Source organism: Myotis nattereri (assembly GCF_964212035.1).
Source record: "Myotis nattereri genome assembly, chromosome: 3".
Lineage (NCBI taxonomy): Eukaryota > Metazoa > Chordata > Mammalia > Chiroptera > Vespertilionidae > Myotis > Myotis nattereri.
This window is the reverse complement of record NC_138077.1, coordinates 198,621,277-198,648,131: the sequence shown is the minus strand read 5'-3', so window position 1 is coordinate 198,648,131 and position 26,855 is coordinate 198,621,277. Positions and strand designations below refer to the sequence as shown.

Below are 26,855 nucleotides of genomic sequence, written 5' to 3'. Positions count from 1 at the left end.
AAGCTGACCATGTCATGCTCCTGCTTAAATTCCTTCAACGGTTCCTGTTAGTTTTTGGGTAAAGACCCCCTTTGCTGGGGCTGACAAGGAACACCATGACCTGGCCCACCACATGCCTCAGGGCTGGCATACATGCAGTTCTCTCTCCACGAGAGAGATCCCTTCACTCAGGTCCCTCAAATTATAGCTCAAGCCCTAGCCGCCTCTTCACACACACACACACACACACACACACACACACACACCCATTCAATTCCAGTCAAGGGCACATACTTCAGTTGCAGGCAGGTGCTGCAGGAGGCAACCAATTGATGTGTTTCTTTCACATCAGTGTTTTTCTCTGTCTTTGCCTCACTCTTTCACTCTCCCTAAAAATCAATGGAAAAATATCCTCAGGTGAGGATTAAAAAAAAAAAGATTATGGCTCAACTCGTCAGACGCCCTCCCCCTGGCCCTGTGAACTTCTCCGTTGCAGCCTGTCACAGTGACAGTTTTATATTTATCCAATCACAGGATTACTCCCTGTGTTTTTATTTTACTCATCACAGTAACCCACTGCCAGGCCCGGGCCCAGCTCACAAATGCTTGTTGAACAAATAAGGTCCTTTCATATGCAGATAGGACAGGACTCAGGTGAAACTACTTACTTACCTGTCACACAGCTGATCAAGAATTGAGGTCTCTTGGCTCTACCCCAGCTCTTTCCATTAAATGGCCCGAATTCCCCATCCCCTTCTGTCCTCAATGGAGGATTCAAAACTAATTCTGGAATCCTTCTTGGCTACCGAGGTCAGTGACTGGCTCCTACTATCAAAACTTGGTGGGAGGCCTTTTGCTGTTTGGTATCACCAACAGAACATGGCATCAGGAGATTCTGGAGAAAGTGAAACCCTTCGGCATCCTCTTCCTGGTGGTAGGGCACAAGAGTGACTTGGTGGCTGAGTGACAGGTGGTGCCAGAAGAAGGGGAGAAGCTGGCTGCCTCTTCTTTGGGTGCTCACTATGTTGAGACTTCAGCCAAGAGCAACAGTACCATCAGTACAGCCTTTGAGCTGCTCACTCAAAAGATCTATGAAGATGTGGAGAGGGGTCATGGGGCCAAAATAAATGGGAGTGAAAAGGAGGGTCCCACTGCAGGCCAACCTCAGGCGACAGAGAACCAAAGCAGGGCAAGGGGAAGTGCCTGTGCTGGTGTTCCCTGGGTGGAACAGCCACACCCCGTGAAGCCCATGAAACCTTCATGACCCACAAGGGCTATGCTGGGCACAGGACAAGACGATGCTAAGTGAGCTGTTTCTTCTACACAATGGTGAAAATACCAGGACCAGGGATACCGGCAACTAAGTGCAGACAGGCCCCAGCATAGACAGGCCTTTCCCCGTCCCTTCTTTGGGCTCAGGATGAGCACAACTTTCTCTAGGAATTCCAGAAGAGCAGGCTTTGCCAAAACCAGGATGCCTCTTCAGTTTGGGGTTCAGGAGAGAAGTCACCCTACCCAATTCTATGGCAGAGAAACTGAACTCAGTTTCTGCGAATGGTGTAGCCTTCCTTCGAGTACAGTAATGAAAACCCCATGGTTTTTTCTTAACCACAGAAATGAATAACATTGCTGCCACCTGCTGACTGGGAAGCTGCATCGGCCTTGCTGCTGCTCCTAACTCCCTCTTGGACTTCAAAGGCTGGAAGCCATGCGTCCTGTGTCTTTCAATTATAACTTTTTTATTCTGGAAAAGCAAATGAAAGTCATATTCATATAAACACTGACATTACAAAGTACAGGGGAAGAGGAAGGGAGAAGGAAACAAAAACCTCTACCAATCCTGCTAATACTGTCTCACCAAACAAGACCATACTGCTTTGTCCCATATTCAATCACTTATATAATAAACCACAAATAAAATCTTCTCTGGAAGATAAATTGCTCCTCTTTGAGACGGCAGGGAAACGGGGCCAAAGTGGGGGCAGGAGGCTTTATTCTTTTGGCAGATCCTCTCAGTCATTATAGATATTGCTGCACTGTTAATAAAAAATATATGCTTCTCTGTAAAGCATTAAAAAAAAAATCCAAAGATGAGATGGCTGAGGTCTCAGCTCAAGTATCTCCAAATACAATGTTGTCCATTCCCTGATCTTTCCATGTGTTATTTCTTGGTTGTTTTCCGGATCAATGCCATTCTCTAAAAGAAGAGAGAAATAAGCAAAGCACAGGTTAGAGTGAGGAACTTTCTGGGATGTCCGTGCGTGGCTAGCAGGCAGCACGACCTACAGCACAGCCTGGAGCCTGCGGGAACCACAGGCACCGGGCAGCTCATCAGCAAGCTCCACCTAACCTGCGTACCATGTGCAGGGCCCCAGAGATGTTCAGACAGGCCAGCGACCCATTCCATGCACCAAAGGCACAGACTGCTCTAGGCTAGCAGGATGGCAAAAAGGCTAAAAGGTGACAGCTCCTGCCTTTTGGGGACTTAAGGGGAAAAGCCATCAAAGCAGGTGATTTCTAGGCCTCCCACCCACACCCAGACTCTTCTCTGATGATGGGGAAAATAGGAAGGGCCTTTGTTCCAAGCCTGCTGCCATTTCACACTTGTTGACCTGCAATGAAGGAAAGTGACACCAACAACTTCTACCACAACCCATCAGGGAAACAGTCAGATCACGGACTTCGAATTTTACTACTACCAGCCATGGCCAAATTACTGATTTGCTTGGCTCACTCTTTTTGACCAAGAGATTGTCCAAACATTATATTTGTTGATAAATATATACATATATGGCTAGAAAGTGGATAATTTGGGAACAGAGACCAAAGGACCATCTGTTATCTGGAGGGACTCATTTCTGAACACTGTGGTCCTTCGATTCAGACTATTAACAGCTTCCTTGCAGGGCTTCCTCTGTGAGCTCCAGAAACATACCTGCTCCAGAGATCCACTCTATGGAATAGCAAGTGACAGAAGCTCCCAGTTATGCCTGTCAAGCTTAGATTAAGCTCACTTTCCTTTTAAAAAAATATATTTTTATTGATTTCAGAGAGGGAGAGGGAGATAGAAACATCAATGATGAGAATCATTGATCGGCTGCCTCCTGCATGCCCCCTACTGGGGATCAAGCCCACAACCTGGCATGTGCCCTTGACCAAATCGAACCCAGGACCCTTCAGTCCCCAGGCTGATGCTCTATCCACTGAGTCAAACTGGCCAGGGCAAGCTCACTTTTCAATTCCGAGTAGCCAGTTACATTAAGACAGGAATGACAGCCTTGTCAAGGGAGGCCACCACTGCCACGAGACTGACCAATGACAGGGACAACTTGCTCCACAAGTGGTGTTAGGTTCTTAAACTGACTCCTCAGTTCCACGGTAAGAGAGGCAGAGAACAAAGGTTAAGCTAGGACGGAAATCAAAATACCTGGCAGAGCAGTCTGGGTGCTACCTCTCACCACAAGTACACGTATTTCTGCTTTCCTTAACCTGTCCTCAGTCACAGGACCATATGTAGTTCACATCACCATTAAGGAGAGGGGCAGGTTCAAGTAACATCCATAATGTTCCATCCATATTAAACAACCTACATTCAACAGCTTTAAGCAATGCCAACAGTGAAGGACGACTTCATTAAGGAGATGGGCAGGTTCAAGTTCCATCCATATTAAACAACCTACATTCAACAGCTTTAAGCAATGCCCATCAGAGTTGAGAGACAAACCAGAGACACTCCCCCTCCACCCCAGTGTGGGAACAGCCAATCATCAAGGAAACATCTGACTGATCTCCATGGAGCTCTGCTGCTGTGAGAGGGAGCGATAACTGCAGTGGTGGTAGCTGTGACCTGCAATGGTAGCGCAAGGGGTCAGCTGTGGCTGCCCTGGGGCTCTGATGACTCCTCACCTGTTTGTGAGCCTCTGTGGTGCAAGCTTTTTTGTAGGGTCGGATTTCTTCAGAGCCAAATCCTGGGATCCACATATTCCACTGGCGCTCTGCAAGGAAGAGGCCAGCACAGAGATAAGAGGACTGGCAGGCAGGGTCAGGGTGCAGTGTGACCCTCAGACAAGGGTCGGGGGGACGAATCTCAGCAATCAGCTAAGCTGAGTAACAGTAACCCTGCAGAGGGATTCTACGGAATACAAATGGGGGAATCTCATGTCGTGCCTCAAGGTGTAACGGATACCATTTGATTTTCTTGCAAAGTAAATTGGTCAAAGCCATGGGTGCTGAGTCCTAATGTTTCCATGCAGAAAGGAAGTCATTTTTCAGTTGTCTTACTCCTATCAAATCTGCAACTGAGGTACGTCCTTGGCCAGGAATCGAACCGTGCCCTTTGGTCTGAGGGCTGTCCACTGAGAAAACCGGCCAGGGCTGTGTATAACTTTCGACTTCCCCAAAAGTTTACTAATAGTCTACTGTTGACCAAAAGCCTTACCGATAACATAAACAGTTAATAAACAAAATTTGGGTGTTACATGTATTGTGTACTGTATTCTTACAATTAAGTAAGCTAAAGAAAAGAAAATCTTAAGGAAGAAAAAATACATTTACAGTACTATAAATGTAAAAAAATAAAATGTTAGATGAGTATCTCCCAGAAAAACCCAAGCTCGAATTTAGTGTCTATTATGTAGAAAAGCAGAATACAAATTTATATACACGTTATGATTATAATTTTCTTGGAAAAATGCCTAAATAAGCTAAAAACTGTAAGGGAAACACCTTTTTTTGAATGGTGGAGATATAATAGCTACATTTACTAATCTCTTACCTTGAGTCAGATCCTGTGCCTATCATTTTACAAACCTAATTCATAATTCTCACAATTACCGTGTAAGGAGGATATTAGATCTCCACTTTACAAATGAGGAAATGGACTCTAAGAGAAATTAAGTAACAAAGATAAGGTGACGCAGGTAGGTAGTGGCAAACCCAATGCCTGGGAATACATGAATATCAGAGCCTGAAAGTCTGATCCTGGCACAGAGGTTCCTCCGACTACTTTTCATGATGGTCCTGACAGAGGAATCATGGGGACACCTCAGGGAGAAATGAGACCATGTACCTAGGTGCAGCTGGACGTCCTTCACCTCCAGGGTGCTGGACTTGCGATGCCGAGCAAGCTGGCAGGCTGCTGTCACTACACTCTCGATAAAATCATCAGCAATCTGCAGCAGCATCTGGGGAAAAGTGGGAGAGAGTAACCATGTCATTGGCAGGTTAAGCTCTTGTTGCTGGGACAACTGTATCTGCCTGAACCACATATTCAGTCAGGCTCCTTTATCAGAGGGCCTATAATCAGCATTGGCCTAAGGTGAGAGGAAGAGAGGGGATGGCAACAGAAACACATTAACTTATTAACCAGGTGGAGTGCAACTCACACCTTTTTGAGGATGAGCTTTCTGCACTTTCTACCCAGCAGGCATCAACCAACCCAATCCCTCACCCCCATATTATCTTCTGAATTAGGTGGGAAAACAAATGTTAATTATTATTATCCCTCACTCACAGTCTCTTAAAGCATTTTTTAAAAAATATATTTTATTGACTTTTTTACAGAGAGGAAGGGAGAGGAAAAGAGAGCTAGAAACATTGGATGAGAGAGAAACATCGATCAGCTGCATCCCGCAACCAAGGTACATGCCCTCGACCAGAATCAAACCAGGGACCCTTCAGTCCGCAGGCCGACGCTCTATCCACTGAGCCAAACCAGTCAGGGCTCTTAAAGCATTTTTATTTCCATTATCTTATCTAGTCCTTATAATAATCCTGTGAGAAAAATGGGGCATGAATTTTACCCTGATTCTACAGCAGGGGATGCTAAGACTCAAGGAGACTATCTTGCTCATGGCTATGTAACTACTAAGCAGTGGTATCAGTATTCAACCTCAAGGTTCTGAGTCCAAATCCTGGGTTCTTTCTACTTCATTATATTAATCCTGGACTGTGTGATGAACAAAAGCAGAATTCTGAAGCTAAAAATCTACATGAAGAAATTGAAATTTTAAGTCAATGCTTTCTCATGGCTTCCTTTGCTGACCAAAAATTAAAATAAAATTACTATCATAGATGTAGACATTCCTTGTTCTGCTGGACCATTAATCCATTGTCATCTTTCCTATGGAACCAAATGGATACCATCTAAAGGAAATACTTATGATTAAACATAGCAGGTCAACTGCCAATATGACCTCCTTTCCCTCCCTAAATCCATGAAAATAGTAGTAAAGAAAAAAGACATATAAATCCTCAATGGGAGAGAAAACCTAATGAAAAGAAATTCCAATAAACTTTTTTTTAAAATATATTTTATTGATTTTTTTACAGAGAAGGGAGAGGGATAGAGAGTTAGAAACATGGATGAGAGAGATCGATCAGCTGCCTCCTGCATGCCCCCCAGTGGGGATGTGCCCACAACCAAGGTACATGCCCTTGACCGGAATCGAACCTGGGACCCTTGAGTCCGCAGGCCGACGCTCTATCCACTGAGCCAAACCAGTTTGGCCCAATAAACTTTTAAAGTAAATTTTTGCTATAGAGATAATAGAAGAAGAGGGAGAACTGAACTAGCATACAGATGTTACAACACAAGTGCCTATAGAGAGGACACCAAGAAGAATTAAACTGATTTTCCCTTCACAATCCCTAAGAGATCCAGGATTTGGAAGTACCATTTATCAAAGAAGACTGGGCTTAGGTATGGAACTACAAATTGGGGAATTGTTAATGTCAATACACAGAGCAGTCAATGACCCTTGCACTCCAAAAGCAGCCATACTTACCTGACCCAGAACACAGTAGCTTTATTCCCCATGGAAAATGAAGGGATGTGGCTCTGGATTAGAATACACCAGACATAGCAGAGCAAGGGGAGAGACACAGCCCCTTTCTCTTGTCTTGCTTCCAGAATGATAGAAGCTAGGGATAAACCCTCCAGATAGAAGTCTGGAGCATTTTTCTCTAGAGATACTAAACAACTCAGAAAAAAGGTTTACAGATACAGATAGTTAGGAAGCCCCCAATGAAAGGTCGATTTGTGGACCAATTATTCTGAAGTGGAGCCAATGGTACCCTAGAGCCAGCTGAGAAGAGCTCATGAAAGTCAATTTTTGCATTTTTACCAATTTTGCATTCAGCAACAATATGTTGATAACTTAAAACAGGGCACAGTGGGAATGTCACACCCCAGAAATCCAAAAATGCTGAAAATCAGGGTCATTTTCTCCACAGAGCTGGTTGTTAAACATTTACCAGCACATTACTGGACATAGACTATTAGTAAGTTCTGATTCAAATCAGCTTTTTAATGGCTCATTATTTAAGAATGGATAGCTAGGATTAGCAGACATTTGAAGAAAGTCTCTAACACAAAAAAGAAAATACAGGAAACAAACCAAAGAGGGGAAAAGGAACCCGGAGGAAACAGACAATGCAGGGAAAAGAAGAACATGTCAAAAAATTAATTAATATCCTCAGAGAGAAAGATAAGAGAAGGTATTACAACCAAAAAATAAGAACAGAATGGCTTAGGAAAAGAAAAATAAAAAAATCAGTGAAGAAGAAGAAGCAACTTGTGGAAACTAAAATTTTTATATTTAAAAATGTTAAAAGTATTAGAAGATAAACTAAGGAAAATCTCCCCAGCAAGCAGAACTTAGAATTACAAAGAAATGAAAAATAGGAGTAAAAAGACCAAAAACCTAAGCGGATCAATGCAGAAGATCCAATATCCCACCAATTATCATCCCAGAAAGAAACAAAAATAGAGAAGAAATTATCAAAAACGAATATAAGAAAATGAACTGCTCATACACTGTTGATGGGACTGTAAAAGGGTGAAGCACTCTGGAAAAACAGTCAGATAGTCCTTAAAGGAACAGAATTACTATATGAATCAGCAATTCTACCTCTAGGTATATACCCAAGAGAATTGAAAACATATGTTCACACAAAAATTTGTACAGAAACTTTTTAAAAAGAGGAAAAAAACAAAAAAGGTTGCACATGAATGTTCATGGCAAACTTTATTCATAATAGCCCAAAAGTGGACACAACCCAAATGTCCATCGATTGATGAATGGATAAACAAAAGGGGATACACACACACACACACACACACACACACACACACACACACACACACTAGAAGCCCGTTGCAGGAGGATTCCTGCAAGAATAGGGCTTCCTGGGGCTGACTGCGCTGCCAAGCCCCTCCGCCCAGGGCCGCAGACAGGAGTCCCACCCGCTCAGGGCTGCACACAAGGGTCCCGGCTGGGGGCGGGGCTTAGGTGGCCCATTCGCGCTGCCAAGCCCCTCCACCCAGGGCTGCAGACGGGGGTCCCACCCACCCAGGGCTGCACACGGGGGTCCCGGCTGGGGGCGGGGTTTAGGCGGCACACGGGGGCCCGGATGACAGCTCACACTGTCCTGCCCTGCCCGCAGTATGCAAATTAGCCGCCATCTTTGTTGGCAGTTAATTTGCATATCATACCGTTTATCCCATGGGAGGCGTAGCGAAGGTACGGTCAATTACCATGTTTGTCTATTATTAGATTAGATATATAAAAGCCTAAGTGACCGGCTGACCAGCCAGTAGCTATGATGAACACTGACCACCAGGGGGCAGATGCTCAATGCAAGAGCTGCCAAGCTGCGGTGACTTGGCAGCTGCAGTTCTCGGGTGACGCACCCAGAACCAAAGAGGAGGGAGCCCAATTCCGGGTTGCGTCACCCAAGAACTGCCCTCTTATAATCCAGGACCCCTCAGGGAATGTTGGAGAGCTGGTTTTGCCCCGATCCTCACAGGCCAGGCCAAGGGACCCCACTGGTATATGAACCTGTGCACCGGGCCTCTAATATCCATATAATGGAATATTTATTCAGCCATAATAAGAAATGAAGTAATAATGCCCTCTACAACATGGATGAACTTTAGACTCATTATGCTAAGTGAAAGAAGGCAGTCACAAAAGAACAAATATGATTCCATATATTTGAAATATCCAGAATAGGCGAATCTACAAAGATAGAAAATATATTGGTAGTTGGTTGCCTAGGGCTGTGGGGGCAGGGGAAAAATGGGAAATGACTGCTAATGGGTATGGGTTTCTTTTAGGGATGATGAAAATGTTCCAAAATTGATTGTGTTGACAGTTGCACAACTCTGAATATAATAAAACCCACTGAACTATATATTTCAAATGGGTGAATTTTATGGTACAGGAATTATATCTCAATAAAGGTGCTGTTCCAAAAAGCCACACATATACAAAAAAGGCAAATATTTTCCCTCTGGTTAAAACAAACAATGGAGCCCTAACCAATTTGGCTCAGTGGATAGAGCGTTAGCCTGTGGACTCAAGGGTCCCAGGTTCGAGTCTGGTCAAGGGCATGTACCTTGGTTGCGGACACATCCCCAGTAGGGAGTGTGCAGGAGGCAGCTGATCGATGTTTCTAACTCTCTATCCCTCACCCTTCCTCTCTGTAGAAAAATCAATAAAATATATTTAAAAAAATAAAATAAAACAAACAATGGAGTTATACTGTTTTTATAACCTGCATTTTCTTTCTCTATCATTACATATTACTCAGCAAAGGCAAAACAAAAACATCAAAAAAATTACACAAAATCATCCCAGCATTAAGGCACAGAAGTTTCTAGAGTAAAAGAAGCCTCCAAAAACAGCACAACAAATGAAAAAAAGAGATATACTAAAGTTCATATAAAAATTCAGAATAGGAAAAAGACTGTAAAATTATCATCTACCACAACAGGAAGTCAATAGACTATTATAAAATTAATGAATCAGCCCTGGCTGATGTGGCTCAGTTAATTGGGCATCATCCCATGCACCATGAAAGAAAGGTTGCCAGTTTGAGTCCTGATCTGGGAACATGCATGGGTTGCAGGCTTGATTCTCGGTGGAGGGTGTGCAGGAGGCAGCCAATCAATGTTTCACTTTCACATTGATGTTTTTTTCTCTCTTTCTCTCTCTCTCGCTCTCAAAATCAATTGAAAAATCTTTTAAGCCTGGCCAGAGTGGCTCAGTTTGTTGAGCATCATCCCATGAACTGAGGGGTCCCTGGTTTGATTCCTGGTCAGAGCATATGCCCGGGTTGTGGGCCTGATAACTAGTAGGGGGTATGCAGGCTCTCTCTCTCCCTCCCCCTTCCTCTCTCTCTAAAAGATTAATTAAAAATATTTTTTTTAATCTTAAAAAAATTAATGAATCAAAGAGTATATGTTTAAGTATATTACTTAGAAATACGGGGGAATAATCTAGAAACAACTATAACTATTGTGATTGCCTATAAGAAGCAGACTATGTCCTTTTTGACAGGCAAAAGTAGCAGCAGCTGTTAAGTATAAAGTGTCTTGTATAATTATTCCATGGGACCCTTCATAATAACCACGTAGATAAATAATGTCATACCTTACCAACACAGGAGGAAGCTAAGTCTCAGAAAGCTTAAGTAATTTATCCACAGCTACAAAGCTGTTAACTGGCAGAGCCAAGATGCAAATTCAGATTTGCTTCTAAAGTCTGTGCTCTTCACCACAGAAACTATATCATATACTAGCTCTCAGGGACACACCCTCTGTGGTACCCAGCCCCTTCTTACCTCCTCTACATCTTCATCCAATTGCTCATTAGGATCCACTTCTCTTACTAAGTCTTGTAATTTCTTCTTGGTCAACACCTAAAGTTAATTAGGAGAAGAGTTTTCAGCCAAGTATCAAGGAAACAAACAAAAGGACTCATGCTCTGATGCAGAAAGGTTGTAAATTTGTTGGTTTTAGTTTTCTGCTTTCCAAAGAGTTAACAGTCTGGCCTATCTGGTGACATTGCTGTAAGATTACACTCTCAAGACAGAAGTAGCCACCGCCCTAGCCAGTTTGGCTCAGTGGATAGAGTGCTGGCCTGCAGACCAAAGGGTCCCAGGTTCCATCTGGTCAAGGGTACGTACCTTGGTTGCAGGCTCCTCCCCAGCCTGGGCCCTTGTCGGGGGCAACCAATTGATGTGTTTCTCTCACATTGATGTTTCTCTCTCTTTCCCTCTCTCTTCCACTCTCTCTAAAAGATTAATGGAGAAATATCCTCAGGTGAGGATTAACATCAACAAAAAGACAGAAGTAGCCTAGGGAAAGGCAGAAAGAGCAGTTTGGAAGAGAGGCCAACATCTGTCAATTTATTTCAGTCTCATCTCTCTTTCTCACTGTGCCTCACTTTCCCTCTACAGTAAATAATTTGCCATTTTCTGACCACCACAAATTGTACAGTGCCTCTGCTGCTTTGGACATGCTCTTCCACCCTTCTTCTTACCTGCTTGGTTCATGGTACCTCCTTTATTTTATTTTACTTATTTTTATTTAAATATATTTTTATTGATTTCAGAGAGGAAGGGAGAGAAAGTGAGAGAAACATCAATGATGAGAGAGAATCGTTGATCAGCTGCTTCCTGCGCACCCCACACTGGGGATCGAGCCCATAACGCGGGCATGTGCCCTGACCAGGAACTGAACCACGACCTCCTGGTTCATAGGTCAATGCTCAACCACTTAGCCACACCGGCTGGGCCAATATAGAACTTCAGGAGTCCAAGGAGGGAAAAGACCTTTTTCAGTGAGAGGAAGAGGCAGCATCTGAGATGGACATCTCTCAAAGCATTACTGGTTCAAAAAGAAAAGACTACAGAGAGCAAAAAGTAAGAGGATGATACCTGATTGTTTTCAGGGCTGAGACGCCCTCCAGACCCAGGCGTGCCTGGTATCTTTACTACTGTAGTGCTATTGGCCATGGAGCCTTGTGGAGGGGTGCTGGCTGGTTCCGGTTTTATGGATGAGAAATTGGACAGGTTGATGAGGGCTGAGGGGCCAAACTGGTTCATAATCTGCCGAGCTTTGGACTTCAGCTCATAGAGTTTATCGAGATCCTGTTTCTTCCTGGAGGTATGAGGACCAAGACCAATCAACTGTGGAAGGCAAACACAAAGATTAGCTCCAGAGGACCTGTAATAAAGGATGAGTTTTGAAAGTAAAATTATATGAGGTCTACCAGACTTTGAAAGGTCTTCAGTATATCAGGAATAGTGACTATTTGATACCTTCACATTAAAAATGGAGGGAATGAAGAATATTCATTGCTCTCACCTGATATTTAGAAACCATCTCTTCTCCAAAAGCTAAACGAAATAGTCCACAAAATTGAAATAAGAAAGTATATGAAACAAAGAATCTTATTTGCAAAAATAAACTAGAATGAGCAAGACATTTTTGAAGACTTTGTAAAAATAAAATACATGGTTAAGTACTACATGCATTATTTTTGAGCATCAAATAATGTTAACTTCAAATAAATCATGGCACAGTCACATACTTAAAACCCAATCACAAAACTTCAGAAAACAGATTAGTTCATTTTGGCATTTCAAAACATGCTTAACTCTATGTCAGAACTATACCTAGTAAACACAATTTTTAGCAATTGTGAAAATCTTTTTTGTCATCAAGAGCAAACTTTCTCTGAGTGTTAGCAATCTTTAAGTACATGCAGAGTCCCTAGCCTGGAGCAGCTGGGACGCCTAAATTTTAGAGCCAGGCGGTTGAATCTGTGACATCAGCTGTTGTGTCACCAAGATCAGAAGCACATTCACCATGTTCCTTTCACAGTGGCTTCAAAGAACTTACTTACAGCTATCTGAGTGTCTAGATCTTTAATTACATCAGCAACAGCTGTGAGCCCGGTGAAATGAGAGGCAGCCATTTTCAAAAGCTACCTGTAAATGAACAACTAACATCAAGCACCACCCTTGCCACAGAGCCATTTCAGTCCCACGGCCTGGCACATCTTCATCAATTAGGAACCAGGCAAACTGTATGCAGAGAAACATCTCCTTATCCCTTCTAAGCACCAAGAAAAACATCTCCATCTCTTTCATATACAACTTTTTAAATTAATTAATGATTATAATAACATAGACTCTCTTCCTATAAAATGAATGCTCTGTTGTTAGGAATAAACTAGCAGGATATGAAATACCATAATTAGCCAAAATTGTGGAATTTTAACCTGCAGAAATCATGGCAATGGTTTCAGAACTTGGTAATGCTTAGAAACCTGAATGAATATTTTCATCTGTTCTACCATTGCCCCTATTGCTGAGTTCTTCCCCAACACACCTTTTTGATATGACACCTTCCCCTGGCTTACCCTTAATAAAAGCAACTAACTGCACTGGTTAAATGATCAAGAGAAACTTGTTGGCCAAGAGCCGGCTGAGGGGGGCAGCAGAGGATCAGTATCACTGACAGTCCATGACTTCTCCCTTGCCCATAAATGCTACCACTGGAAGATTCATGCAGGAAAAGATTGTTAACATAGTAATACAGTAGTTCCCCCACCGCCCCCTTATCCAAGGTTTCACTTTCCAGTTCCTGTCAACCACAGTCTGAAAATATTAAGTGGAAAGTTCCAGAAATAAGCAATTCGTACTTTTAAATTACCTGCCCTTCTGCATAGTGTGATGAAGTCTTGTGCAACCCCACTCAATTGTGCCTAGGTTGTGAATTATCACCTTGTCCAGCATATCCACACTGTGTATGCTACCTGCACTTACTCACTTGGTAGTCATCTGGGTTATAAGATCAACTATTATAGTATCACAGTGCTTATGTTCAAGTTATCCTCTAGTAGCCTAATGCTATTTCAGTGCTTACGCCTTTCATCTCACTTCATGTCATTCACCTCACTTCATCTCATCACATATGCATTGTATCATCACCCACCTCATCTCACACCATCACAAGAAGAAAATAAATACAGTACAATAAGATATTTTGAGAGAGTGACCACATTCACTTAGCTTTTATTATAATTGTCCTATTTATTAGTTATTGTTTTTAATGTTTTATTGTGCCTAATTTATAAATTATACTTTAGCATAGGAAAGTATGTATAGAAAATACCATTGTATGTATAGGGTTTGGTTCTTTCTGCTACAGACTGGGAGAAAATAATTACAAACAAATAATTCATTTCCAAATAGAATGTATAAAGAACTCTCAAAACTCAACAGTGTAACAAAAAGGTAATTTGATTAGAAAATGGACAAAAGACATGACCAGACATTTCACCAAAGAGGATATATAGATGACAAATAAGTACATGAAAAGATGTTCAACATCATTGGTCATTAAGGAAAGGCAAGTTAAAACTAAAATGAAGTTGCAGGTTTGATCCCTGGTTGGGGCACAAATAGAAGGCAAGTGATCAATGTTTCTCTCACACTCTCCCTTCCTCTCTCTCTAAAATAAAAACAAAAAACCAAAAATACTTTGCAGTTTCTTAAAAATCTAAGAAGGTACTCTTAGAGTAGCCTAAATATACATGAAGACTAAATGTAATGTGGTATCCTGGGTGGAATCCTGGGATAGAGACAGGACATTAGGGGTAAAATGAAATTTGAATAAATTATAGACTTTACTTAATTACAACAAATGTACCATGCTAATGTAAGATGCTAATGATATAGGTATAAGGTACTATTTTTGCAATTTTTCTAAAACTTTTCTAAGACATAGTTTATTTAAAAAAAATTACTAAGTCACAAAACAACAGGGATGCATCTTAACATATTTAAGTGGGGAAAAATGCCAGTCTCAAAAGAAAAAATACTGCCCTAACCGGTTTGGCTCAGTGGATAGAGCATCGGCCTGTGGACTCAAGGGTCCCAGGTTCGATTCCGGTCAAGGGCATGTACCTTGGTTGCGGACACATACCCAGTGGGGAGTGTGCAGGAGGTAGCTGATCGATGTTTCTCCCTCATCGATGTTTCTCTCTATCCCTCTCCCTTTCTCTCTGTAAAAAAACAATAAAATATATTTAAAAAAGAAAAAAGAAAAGGAAAAATACTGCATGATTCCATTTGTATGAAATTCTATGTATAATAATAAAAATGTAATATGCTAATTAGACCAGGCAGCCTTCCGGATGACCTTCCGGATGAAGCTGGGCCTGCAAGGGAAGCCCGGGTCCCAGGTGCCTGAGGGAAGCCAGTGCCAGCAGCCGGGGAAGGAAGGCCTTTTCTTGCATGAATTTCATGCATTGGGCCTCTAGTTACTGATAAAACTAATCTCTACTGATAGACAGGGCAGGGACTGACTGAAGAGGGGCATGAGGGAAGTGTCTAAGGTGATATAAAAGTTCTATATCTTGCCGAAACTGGTTTGGCTCAGTGGATAGAGCGTCGGCCTGCGGACTGAAAGGTCCCAGGTTCGATTCCGGTCAAGGGCATGTACCTGGGTTGCGGGCACATCCCCAGTAGGAGATGTGCAGGAGGCAGCTGATCGATGTTCCTCTCTCATCGATGTTTCTAACTCTCTATCTCTCTCCCTTCCTCTCTGTAAAAAATCAATAAAATATATTTAAAAAAAAAAAAAGTTCTATATCTTGAGTGGGGTGACACTTACATAGCTGCATACATTTATCCAAATTCATAGAACCATAAATTTACAATGCCTACATTTTATAATATGCAAATTATACCTTAATAAAGTTTATTTTTAGCCTTAACTGGTTTGGCTCAATGGATAGAGCGTTGGCCTGTGGACTGAAGAGTCCCAGGTTTGATTGCGGCCAAGGGCACATGCCTGGGTTGCGGATTCAGTCCCCTATAGGGGACCTGCTGGAGGCAGCCAATCAATGATTCTCATCATTGATGTTTCTTTATTTCTCCCCTTCTCCCTGAAATCAATAAAGAAATATATTTTTTTAAAAAAGTTTATTTTTAAAAAACTAAACATGCAACTACCATATGACTAAGCAACTGCAATCCTAGGCACTTGTCCTAGAGAAGTGAAAACTTATGTTCACACAAAAACTTGTATATGAATGTTCCTAGTAGCTTTATTTGTAATAGCCAAAAACTGAAATCAGCTCACATGTCTCTCAACAGGCAAATGGTTAAACCAACTGTGGTACATCATGCCACAGAATATTACTTAGCAATAAAAAGAATCAAACTAGCCAAGCTGGGGTGGCTCAGTGGTTGAATGTCTTCCTATGAACCAGGAGGTCATGGTTAGATTCCCAGTCAGGACACATGCCTGGGTTGCTGTGGGCTTGATCTCCAAAAGAGGGCGTGCAGGAGGCAGCTGATCAATGATTCTCTATCCTCATTGATGCTTCTAACTCTATTTCCCTCTCCCTTCCTCTCTGAAATCAATAAAAATATATTTAAAAAAAAAAAAGAACTAAACTACTATTTATATACACAGCTTGGATAAACCTCCAGAGAATTACGCAGAGCAAAAACCAATCAAAAAAGACTACAAATTGTTTGTTTCCATTTATATAGAACATTTTTGAAATGACAAAATTTTAGAAAGAGGACAGATTAGTGAGGTTGTCAGAGGCAGGATGAGAGGGAAGTGGGAATGGTTATAAAAGGGCAATACCAGAGACCCTTGTAATGGAATTGCTCAGTATCTTGACTGTAGTGATGAATAAATGAAGAACGATTAAATTGTATGAGATAATGCACATACATACACACAAACAAAAGTGTATAACTGAAACTGGGGAAATCTGAGTAAAATTGGTAGGTTGTATCAATGTCAATATCCGGTTGTCATATTACGTAACAGTTTTGCAAAATGTTACCATTGGGGAAAACTGGGCAAAGTGTACAAGGGATCTGTCTGAATTATTTCTTGCAACTGCATATAAATCTAAAATTACCTCACTTTTTAAAAATTAGAAAAAAATATTCTCGAGAGTATCTACAGATACCTCAGAGTTTTAAGATAACCAAAAACTCAGGAGCCATAAAATAAATTACTGATATGTTCAATTACATAAAAATCTAAATAGCCCAGCTGGCCTGGCTCAGTAGTTGAGCGTAGAACTATGAACCAGGAGGTCATGGTTCGAATCCCAGTCAGGGCAGGTGCCTGGGTTGCGGGCTCAGTCCCTAGTGGGAGGCATGCAGGAGGAAGGCGATCAATGATTCTCTGTCATCATTGAAGTTTCTATCTCTCTTTCCCTCTCCCTTCTTCTCTGAAATCAATAAAAATATATTTAAAAAATGAGCCCAAGCCGGTTTGGCTCAGTGAATGGAGCATCAGCCTGCAGACTAAAGGGTCTCAGGTTCGATTCTGGTCAGGGGCACATGCCCAGGTTGCGCGCTCAATCCCCAGTAGGGGATATGCAAGAGGCAACTGATCAATGATTCTCTCTCATCATTGATGTTTCAATCTCTCTCTCCCTCTCCCTTCCTCTCTGAAATCAATTAAAAAACAAAAAACTATAATAAGAACTTAAAAAATAAATGAGAGGACACTCATGAAATTATCTCCAATAAACATTGTTCAATGAGAATGCAAGGTATAGAATAGTGAGAATAATTTGCTATCATTTACTAAAACATACAGACACACAATTGTAAATTCATAAATTATTCCTGGAAAGATACATAAGAGCGGATAAAAGTGGTTGCTTGGGGAGGTGGAGGAATGGTAGTATCTGGGTGGCCTATGGGACCAAAGTGGGAGACAACTTACTTTTCATGGTATACCCTAAATTCTGTACTATGTGCATATATGTTACCTATGAGAAAGATTCAAAAAATTATTATTTGGTTTATTTCCTCTGAAAAAACAGGTAATACTGACACTCTGGAAAAGACAAAGCTATATGGATGGAGAGCAGATCAGTTGTTGCCAGGGGTTTGGGTGGGAGGTTTATCTACAAAGGAGCAGCATGAGGGAAATTTTGGGGGTGGTGGAATTGAGAAGTAACCAGAGTGCTATGGTACCAAAGGGAGAATTTTGTGGTACATAAATTTAAAAAACAAAGTATCACAACCTGATCAGAATGGTCAATGGCTCCCCAAATGATCTGTTTACTGACAACTTTCATCAAGTCCAATGTGGATGAGGTTGACCAAGTATAATGGAATGAAGTGATCAATAATAATCTGAATTCCATTATGTAATGTGCCATGGTTGCCTCTGGGCTACTCAAATTTGTAACTCTCACGTCCTTAAAATGCCAAGAGATAGGGATGTACTGCTGTGTAAAAACAGGCATTAACTCTGGGAAAGTTTGAGAGAACCATTATAATAGTAAACCCATACTAGCACCTATTATGTGGAAATCACATGCTATGGGATTCACAAAGTCCAGAAAGTCCATGCCCCAGTAATCTACTTTGAAAAGCAGTTAATAATTTTATCAAAACAAGATTCTATGGCTGCGAGTAACCCATCACATTTAAACTGTTGTTAATCGACTGAGGATCGAAAGCCCTACTTTTGCTTTTAGCAACTTTTTTTCCTTAAACAGAAATCCAATTGCAATGCTATTACTCTAATAAAAAGGATCTGATTTTTCAGAAGGTAGGAAACCAGTGTTGACTTTGCAGTAGTCACAAGACCTGGCCTTCTCATGGGGGGGGGGGGGGGGGGAAGACCTAGCCTTCTCTCTGCATCTGTTCCATTAATAGAATTTTTTTTTAAATGAAGAAAATAGGAGAATAGAAGGCCAAATTGGGTTTAACACCATTTTACCTTTGAACTGTTTAGAAAGTTATTATTTAAACAAAATACGGAGACAAGGGGACTATCAGCTGGATTGCATAAAAGCCCTATCACTGTGGCGCATGACTTGACTTAATGACTGGGTTTTCTACTTGGTTGTTTATTTCTTCACTGGCTTCTAGATGTAACCAAAAGAGCTCAGATTTCCCAGCCTAAATGAACCAAAAGGAATCAATTAATTGCAGTCTGTGAGACTGGAGAGCAAGAGAAATATAGGTTTTCCCTCACCAGTTTTTGGACTAGTTTGATCCTATTTAGGTGGTTTTGACTTAATACAAAGGCAGTACAGTACAGTGGTCAAAGGCATGGACTCTGATGACCGTGTCTGGGTTCAAGTACCAATTCTGACACATACTAACCTTACGTCCTTGAGCAATTTACCTAATCTCTTTCTGCTTCAATTTCCTCATCTCTAGAGTGGAATTAATCATAAAGTATACCTTATGGGATTGTTGTGAGAATTCACTAAATTTATGTATCTAAAGCAGTTAAAGTGTGTGGTACAAAGAACATGTTTTAAACATGTTTGCTAATATATGCTCTCATCTTCTAAATGTTAGTTATAAAGATCAGAGTGTTAAAACTAAAAGGCATCTTATAACTATTTTATGACTATAGACATTAGAAAAAGGAAGTGGATTGAAATAAATCAGTAGTGGCAAATGGTTACAAGACTTATAGGAGGTGCTACCATACTACTTCTGCCACTGAGTTGAGCTCCCTGTGACCAGAGTTTCTACAGGCAAATTCTAAAGTCCATTCTAGCTCTAACAATTAGTGTGTAAGATTTTAAATTAAGCTCATATGTACAGAGTTCAAAGTTTGTCTTCTGCCTCTAACACATCTGTTTCACTGTACAGACTGTAAGTACTGTTGATATGTCGCCTCCAAAGTATTTTGGGGCTTTCCACAAAGACCTCTGGTCAAACGTAATATGTTCCATGTTCATATCTGCACTAACACAATGATTTTCTGATCAGGTACTTTGAAATCCTATTATAATAATTCAATCAATACTAGAGCCACCAGTGAGTGAAATAAGTACATTTTTTAAATGCAGATGAGGATATTAATTCAGTAATAAATTATCATTAAACCATTAAGTACCTTGAAATGGTGTCATGGGCATGCTTATTAATCTTACTAGAGGCCCCGTGCACGAAATTCATGCAGGAGGGTGGGGGGTCCCTCAGCCTGGCCTGTGCCCTCTCGTAGTCCGGGAGCCCTCAGGGAGCGAGCCTAAGCTGTCAGTTGGACATTCGGACATTCTTAGCGCTGCCGCCACCGCCACTGCACTCGCCAGCAGTGAGCCTGGCTTCTGGCTGAGCAGCGCTCCCCCTGTGGAAGTGCACTGACCACCAGGGGGCAGCTCCTGCGTTGAGCGTCTGCACCCTGGTGGCCAGTGCATATCATAGTGACTGGTGGTTCTGCTGTTCAGTTCCTTTGCATATTAGCCTTTTATTATTATTAATCTTATAATCTGGTGTAAGTTTTGATCACTGACATACAGTATAGGCGCTTGCAAATAGCACAGGCTAACTCATTGGGAAAAAAATAGTTTCAACTAAGTTAGCCCAATTTCCCCAATCATCTAGCTCATGTTACAATTGTAAAGTTAACCCGGTTTAAGCCCTTGTTTCAAATTGGCCTTTGTTGGCCTCCCAAAAAGTTCTATTCACGTCCTGTTTTTCTACCTTGAATATCTATGCTTCTTTAAAAGCCCACAAATTTAAAAAGGATAAAAAAAGATAAAAATAATACAAATTAAAACACAGGGATTTCAATCTTAAATACCACACTACATAAGTACCCTACTTAAGTACCCTACTTAAGTACCCTAAGAAGTTATAGTACTGGATGCTGAGTCTTAAGGAGGAAGGGTGCTTTCGTTCGATGAAATGCTTTGTATAACTATTCCTTCTATTTTGCTGATGGGCAAACTCAGACACGAAGAGGAATCCACTTAGAAAAGTAGAAAAAATTTTTAGTCAAACACATAACTGGGTTTGACTGGGGCTGGACCACTCAATCCTCGTGATTTCAGGCAAGGTACTTAACCTCTCTGAACCAAGTTCCTTCTCGGTACAATGGGACAAACAGTATCTTACGTGTGGGGCTGTAAGTGGTAATTAAATGGCATAATCCTTGAAGGTGCTTTTATGATGGTGCCTGGTTAGCCTGAGCAGGTTTCAGTCCAAGACACTGTTGATGAAGAGAGAGAGACTGGTCCAAGTCTCCCCGCCAACCTTCCCTAAAAGCAGCCATCTCCGGCGAGTGCTTATGCTAAAAATACAGGGTGCGCTTGTGGATCTGCAACTTCCTAAATGGCTTTCTACATATTTTGGGGGGGAGGGATGAGCTTCATTTAAAGGTGTCTGAACTGGTAGTGACATTCACTGTATCAATGTCAACACAGTAACAAGACTACAAATAAAGTAGTAAGAATCCGGGAAAATTCCCCCTGAGGGTCTGAAGTCAGGGCGGATTCCAGAAGCATGTTTTCTAGGGATATTAGCCAAGCATCTCCTCTCTGCTCTGCACGGTGGGGTGCTGCTCCAACATCGTGATCTACTCAAAACTGCTCCGCGGTGATCCTCAGCCCTCTTTACATGTCAAATGGGAATTTTTTTTTTTTTTAAAGATGACCTTTTCGGCCCTTCCTTCCATCTCTGAGGTCTCGGTTGAGTGGAATGGAATTTAAAGCACTTGTCAAGTATATCACCGAGTTCAAACTGCTTCAACTTCACATCGGACTTTCGCAAGAATGACGCAGAGAACGAAGATGCTTGCATGCGGGCTTCCTAGATTAAGTATCTGATACGAGAAAAGACTGGCAAAAGCCAAGGAGGCAGAGCGAAGGCGTCGTCTTCCCACCAACACATCCTTCACCGCTCTGGGTTCAGAGAACCTGAGGGGCGGGGAATGGATGCCTACATCTCCTCCAAACTCTCCCCTTTCCCCGGAGAGGCTGTTCCTACGGCCAGGGCCCCCGAGCCTCTCCGCTTTCACAAGTTCGGGTCCTCACAGTTGCGTTCCCTCCGCTACTTCGGAGCCTCCAAGCCCCGATCCTGCATCCGGGGAAGCCCGTCTTCCCTGACCGCTCCTGTTCCTCCCAAACCCAAATGTTCTCTTACTTTTTCCGCCCCTCAACGACCTAAGTCTTCGCTGCTCTGCTGCTGAGTCCTCGGGCGCATGGGTCTTCCCTGTCCCGCTTCTGCCTCGCAGGAGTCCAAGTCCTCCCAGCTCCGCTTTTACCTCAGGAGCCCGGGTCCGCACGCCCGGCTCCGCTCCGACCCCTCTCCTCTGAGGAGCGCGGGTCCTCACAATCCTGTCCCTCTGAGACCGCTTTCCCTCAGGTGCCGGAGGACTCGCCTCTGCCCCCGGTTCCCTAAGTCCCGCCTGGAGCCCGGGTCCCTACAGCCGCCTCTTCTCCGGTCCCCGATCCCTTCAGTCCCGTCCCAAGAGCCTGATTCCTCACAGTCCCGTCTCCGCCACAATCTGCCTCTTCAGACACTGACCCACTGTGGGTCCGGGTGCTGACTCCCTCCTCCCGCTCTTCTTCCTCCACTGCCAGGGCCCAAGACTCACAGGCAGCAGGTCTATCTCCCCATGATATGCGGAGACTGCCCCAGTGAAGCGATCGTCTCGGCAGCCGGTCCGACTGCTCGGCCCTCCCCAGTACTTCCGGCACCGCTCCCCGCCTCCAACCCGGAAACGCGCGGCTCTTCCGGCCGGCGGGCGCGCGCCTGAGCTGCGCAGGCGCAGACAGGCCAGGGACACGTGGTCGCGGTGCGGGGCCGTGGATGAGTCCCGCCGCCTCGGCTTTTTCCCGGTGGTGGTGGCTGGCAGCCTGGGCAGGCTCGGCGCCTTCCGGAAGCGTTAGGGACCCTGCCCTAGTTGTTTCTAGCCGACTCCGCCTGTCGTATATATCGCTCCCTCTTATGGGTGAGAGGTCGCCATTTTTGGATGGTGCCTTTGTAGTGATAGCAGGACCCGTAGGGATCCTGTTGGACCCCGTGTGTGTGGCGGGGGGGAGGGGGCGGGGAAGAACCTAAGGACCAGAGACACAGTGTGTGTCTGTGAATTGGCAATTAATAATAATAATAATGGAGCGCTGTCAGGACTTTGCCAAGCCCTTCACCTCTGGTAAATCTTTTTTTTATATATAATTAAGAAAGCTTTAAAAAACATATTTATTGATTTCAGAGAGGAAAGGAGAGGGAGAGATAGAAACATCAATGATGAAAGAGAATCGTGGATGGCCACCCCCCAAGGCGCTAGCCAGGCAGGTGCCCCACAAGAATCCCACAGTGACCTCCTGGTTCAGAGGCTGAGGCTCAACCACCGAGCCACACGGGCTCCGGGTAAATCTTTTAACGGTTTAAAGGAAACCTGTGAGGTGAGTGGAGGTGGAAGAGGGGATAGGGGGATAAATGGTAATGGAAAATAAAATAAGGAGTAAAGGAAACCTGTGAGAGATAAAGCAAGGTCCTAGCGAATAAGTTTTGAGTCTCTGTTTGAACTCAGAATTCTCCAAACCCTGTTGTCTAACCATTAAACCGATTCTTTCCGTTAGTTCATCGATCAGATGCTTGGTGAGAAATGCTGCGTTTAGCAGATGCTGGACTTGTAAACAAGACCTGGTTCCAGCCTGAGTCCCTGTGGAGCCCAGGTCCCCACACTAAGATGGTGAAACATAAAGGAATGTAAACAGGGCCGTGACAGCCCAGAGCAAGTGACTGTAACTGCCAGCAGGAATGGAGAAGAGCTGCCTTCCAGCCGGATTAGTACAGTAACCTGCCTTCTAGTCTTTATATTTTCCCGTCCTCGTCCCACCAAATTTCCAATCCACCCTTAATACTGCCACAATCCAAATTTACGGAATCTTCACCATTAGGCTCCAAGCCATCTTCCTGGTCTTACTTCCCTGCCATTGCTATCTTCATGCTAATAGTCTAGCTAGCTGCTGCACAGGGGTCGGCAAACGCATTAGTCAACAGAGCCAAATATCAACAGTACAACGATTGAAATTTCTTTTGAGAGCCAAATTTTTTAAACTTAAACTATATAGGTAGGTACATTGTTAACTTAATGAGGGTACTCCTAAGGCTTAGGAAGAGCCACACTCAAGGGGCCAAAGAGCCGCATGTGGCTCCCGAGCTGCAGTTTGCTGACCACTGGCTAGCATACCATTTTTTTATTTTTGCACTCCTGTCCATCTTTTTAAGATCTGGTTTAAAAGTACATTCATTCAACAGATTGTTTATTGTGCACCCAGCTTTTTGCTAGGTGCTGGGTGTAAGTAAATAAGACAGACAATATCCTTATCCTTAGAGATTTTACAATCTGAAGTGGGGAAACATTACTAGCAAGTACACAGAAATGTAAAATGAGAGAACACCAGAATAAACTAGATTTATCTAGCTGGGTGATGCCATGAGCTACAAAACAGCTTACTCAAGGACCAAGTTGGCTGGGGATTAATGGATGATGGGGAGAGGCAGGCAATGGGGTTAGACAGGCAGGCAACAGGGTCAGCTTAGGCAGGACCTTGCAGGCTATAGTGGGGACGTAGGATTTTATTTATTGTGCAATGGGAAGGCATTGGAGGGTTGAGCAGAGGTCAAAAGAATTTTTTTTTTGGAGATGACTGTTGGATACCCCAGCAGACACAGTGGACAGTTCCTGTATCTAGGCTTCCACCAGTTTCTACACAATCTGCTTCCTATTATAGCGTAAGCTGTTCACATGACTCTCTCCTGCAGCTTCTACTTTGTAGAGGTCAGGGACCTCCACGTATTATTATACTATATATATATATTTTTAATATATTTTATTGATTTTTTACAGAGAGAAAGGGAGATAGAGAGTCAGAAACATCGATGAGAGAGAAACACCAATCAGCTGCCTCCTGCACACCTCCTACTGGGGATGTGCCCACAACCAAGGCACATGCCCTTGACCGGAATCAAACCTGGGACCTTTCAGTCCGCAGGCCGATGCTCTATTCACTGAGCCAAACCGGTTTCGGCTATTATATTAAGGAAAGTAAAAGGCCTAACAGTCTATATTATTTGTTTTTTAAAAATCTATGTGATTGCCCTAATCAGTTTGGCTCAGTGGATAGAGCGTCGGCCTGGGGACTGAAGGGTCCCAGGTTCAATTCCAGTCAAGGGCATATACCTTGGTTGCGGGCACATCCCCAGTAGGAGGTGTGCAGGAGGCAGCTGATTGATGTTTCTCTCTCATCGATGTTTCTAACTCTCTATCCCTCCCCCTTCCTCTCTGTAAAAAAGCAATAAAATATATTTTTTAAAAAAATCTATGTGATGGCCCTAGCCAGTATGGTTCAGTGGGTAGAGCGTCATCCTGTAGACTGAAGGGTTCTGGGTTCCATTCTGGTCAAGTGCATATACCTGGGTTGCAGGCTCAATCCCCAGTAGGGGGCGAGCAGGAGCCAAATGGTCAATGACTCTCATCATTGATGTTTCTATCACTCCCTCTTCCTCTCTGAAATCAATAAAAATACATTTTAAAAAATAAAACCTTTAAAAAAATAAAAATTCAGATGATGTATATATACATAGAAAATAGTGGGCAAGTTGAACACTAAACTGTCAATAGTAGTTTGGGGAAAGCATTCTTAAAATTCTGTACTGTTTTGATTTCTTTACAGTTACCCCATACCTATTGTTTCTATATTTAAAATGAAGTACTTCTGAATGATTCCATTAAAAATATTTTTCTGTTATAGTTAGCATTCAATATTATATTAGTTTCAGGTGTACAGTGTAGTGGTTAGATATTTATATGACTTTGAAGTGATCCCCCCCCCCCCCATAAGCCTAGTAGCTACCTGACACTATACATAGTATTACAATATTATTTACTATATTCCCTATACTGTACTTTATATCCCTGGGACTGTTTTGTAACTGCCTATTTGCCTTCCTTCCTTCCTCCCTTCCTCCCTTCCTCCCTTCCTCCCTTCCTCCCTCTCTCTCTCTCTCTCTCTCTCTCTCTCTCTCTCTCTCTCTCTCTCTCTTTCTTTCTTTCTTTCTTTCTTTCTTTTTCTTTCTTTCGCCAAATTGCACTTCTTAATCCCTTTACCTTTTTCACCCAGTCCCCCATGTGCCCCTCCCCTCTGGCAACCATCAGTTTGTTCTATGTATGAGTTTGTTTCTGTTTTCTTTGTTCATTTGATTTTCGGATTCCATATAAAAATGAAATTATATATTTGTCTTTCTCTGTTTGACTTATTTCACTTAGTATAATATTTACCCTCTAGGTCCATCCATGTTGCAAATGGTGGTTTCATTCTTTGAATGTTTATGCCGTTCTGGAAAAGGCAGAACTACAGGGCCAGAGAACAGTGGGTGTCACTGTGGAGGGGGTGACTAGAAAAGGAGACAAAGGAACTTTTTGGGGTGATGAAAATGTTTGATATTTTGATTTATTGTGATAACAGACAAATGTCTATGAGTTTGTTAAAACTCAACTGAACTAAAAGATAAAAAAAGTGAAGGTCCTGGCCCGATGGGTCAGTTTGTGAGAGTGTTGTTCCTATACACCAAGGTTGCAGTTCAATTCTCTGGTCAAGTCACATACAGTAATCAACTGATGAATGTATAATTAAGTGGAATAACAAATTGATGTGTGTGTATGTGTGTGTCTCTCTAAAAAATAAATAATTTTTAAAAAATGAATTTACTGCCCTAACCGCTTTGGCTCAATGGATAGAGCGTTGGCCTGGGGACTCGAGGGTCCCAGGTTTGATTCCGGTCAAGGGCATGTACCTTGGTTGCCGGCACATCCCCGGTGGTGGGTGTGCAGGAGGCAGCTGATTGATGTTTCTCTCTCCTTGATGTTTCTAACTCTCTATCCCTCTCCCTTCTTCTCTGTAAGAAATCAATAAAATAGATTTTTAAAAAATGAATTTACTGTACATAAATTATACCTCAATAAATCTAACTTCAAAAAATGAAATATGCAGGGAAGATAAAGCAAGGATTATATTTTTAAAATATTTTTAATTACATAATAATCCATTATGCTTTTAAAAGTTGGAACATTACAGGTCAATCTAAAGTCTTGTGTGTCATCGGCCCCCATCCTGGGTCCCCTCTTTCCTTCTCAGGGGTAATCACTGATGTTTGTTCTTCCAGATCTTTTTTTTTTTTTTTAAATATATTTGTTGATTTTTTTTACAGAGAAGAAGGGAGAGGGATAGAGAGTTAGAAACATCAATGAGAGAGAAACATCGATCAGCTGCCTC

The 26,855-nt window shown here is 42.5% G+C and overlaps 1 protein-coding gene across 2 annotated transcripts; it reads right to left on the bottom strand.

Annotated features, from left to right (window-relative positions):
* Positions 1 to 501: 501 nt before the first annotated feature.
* TAF12 (TATA-box binding protein associated factor 12) lies at positions 502 to 22,266 on the bottom strand (the record flags this gene model as incomplete). Of its 2 annotated transcripts, none has more annotated exons than XM_081087834.1 (6): positions 502 to 2,176; positions 3,886 to 3,974; positions 5,048 to 5,162; positions 10,606 to 10,683; positions 11,704 to 11,955; positions 22,169 to 22,266. In XM_081087834.1, the coding sequence occupies 5 exons, from the start codon at positions 11,869 to 11,871 to the stop codon at positions 2,141 to 2,143; spliced, it is 486 nt and encodes a 161-aa protein (XP_080943960.1). In that variant the 3' UTR covers positions 502 to 2,140. The 2 variants fall into 2 exon arrangements, with proteins under 2 accessions (XP_080943960.1, XP_080943961.1); XM_081087835.1 differs by lacking the exon at positions 22,169 to 22,266 and adding an exon at positions 12,675 to 12,746.
* Positions 22,267 to 26,855: the final 4,589 nt, after the last annotated feature.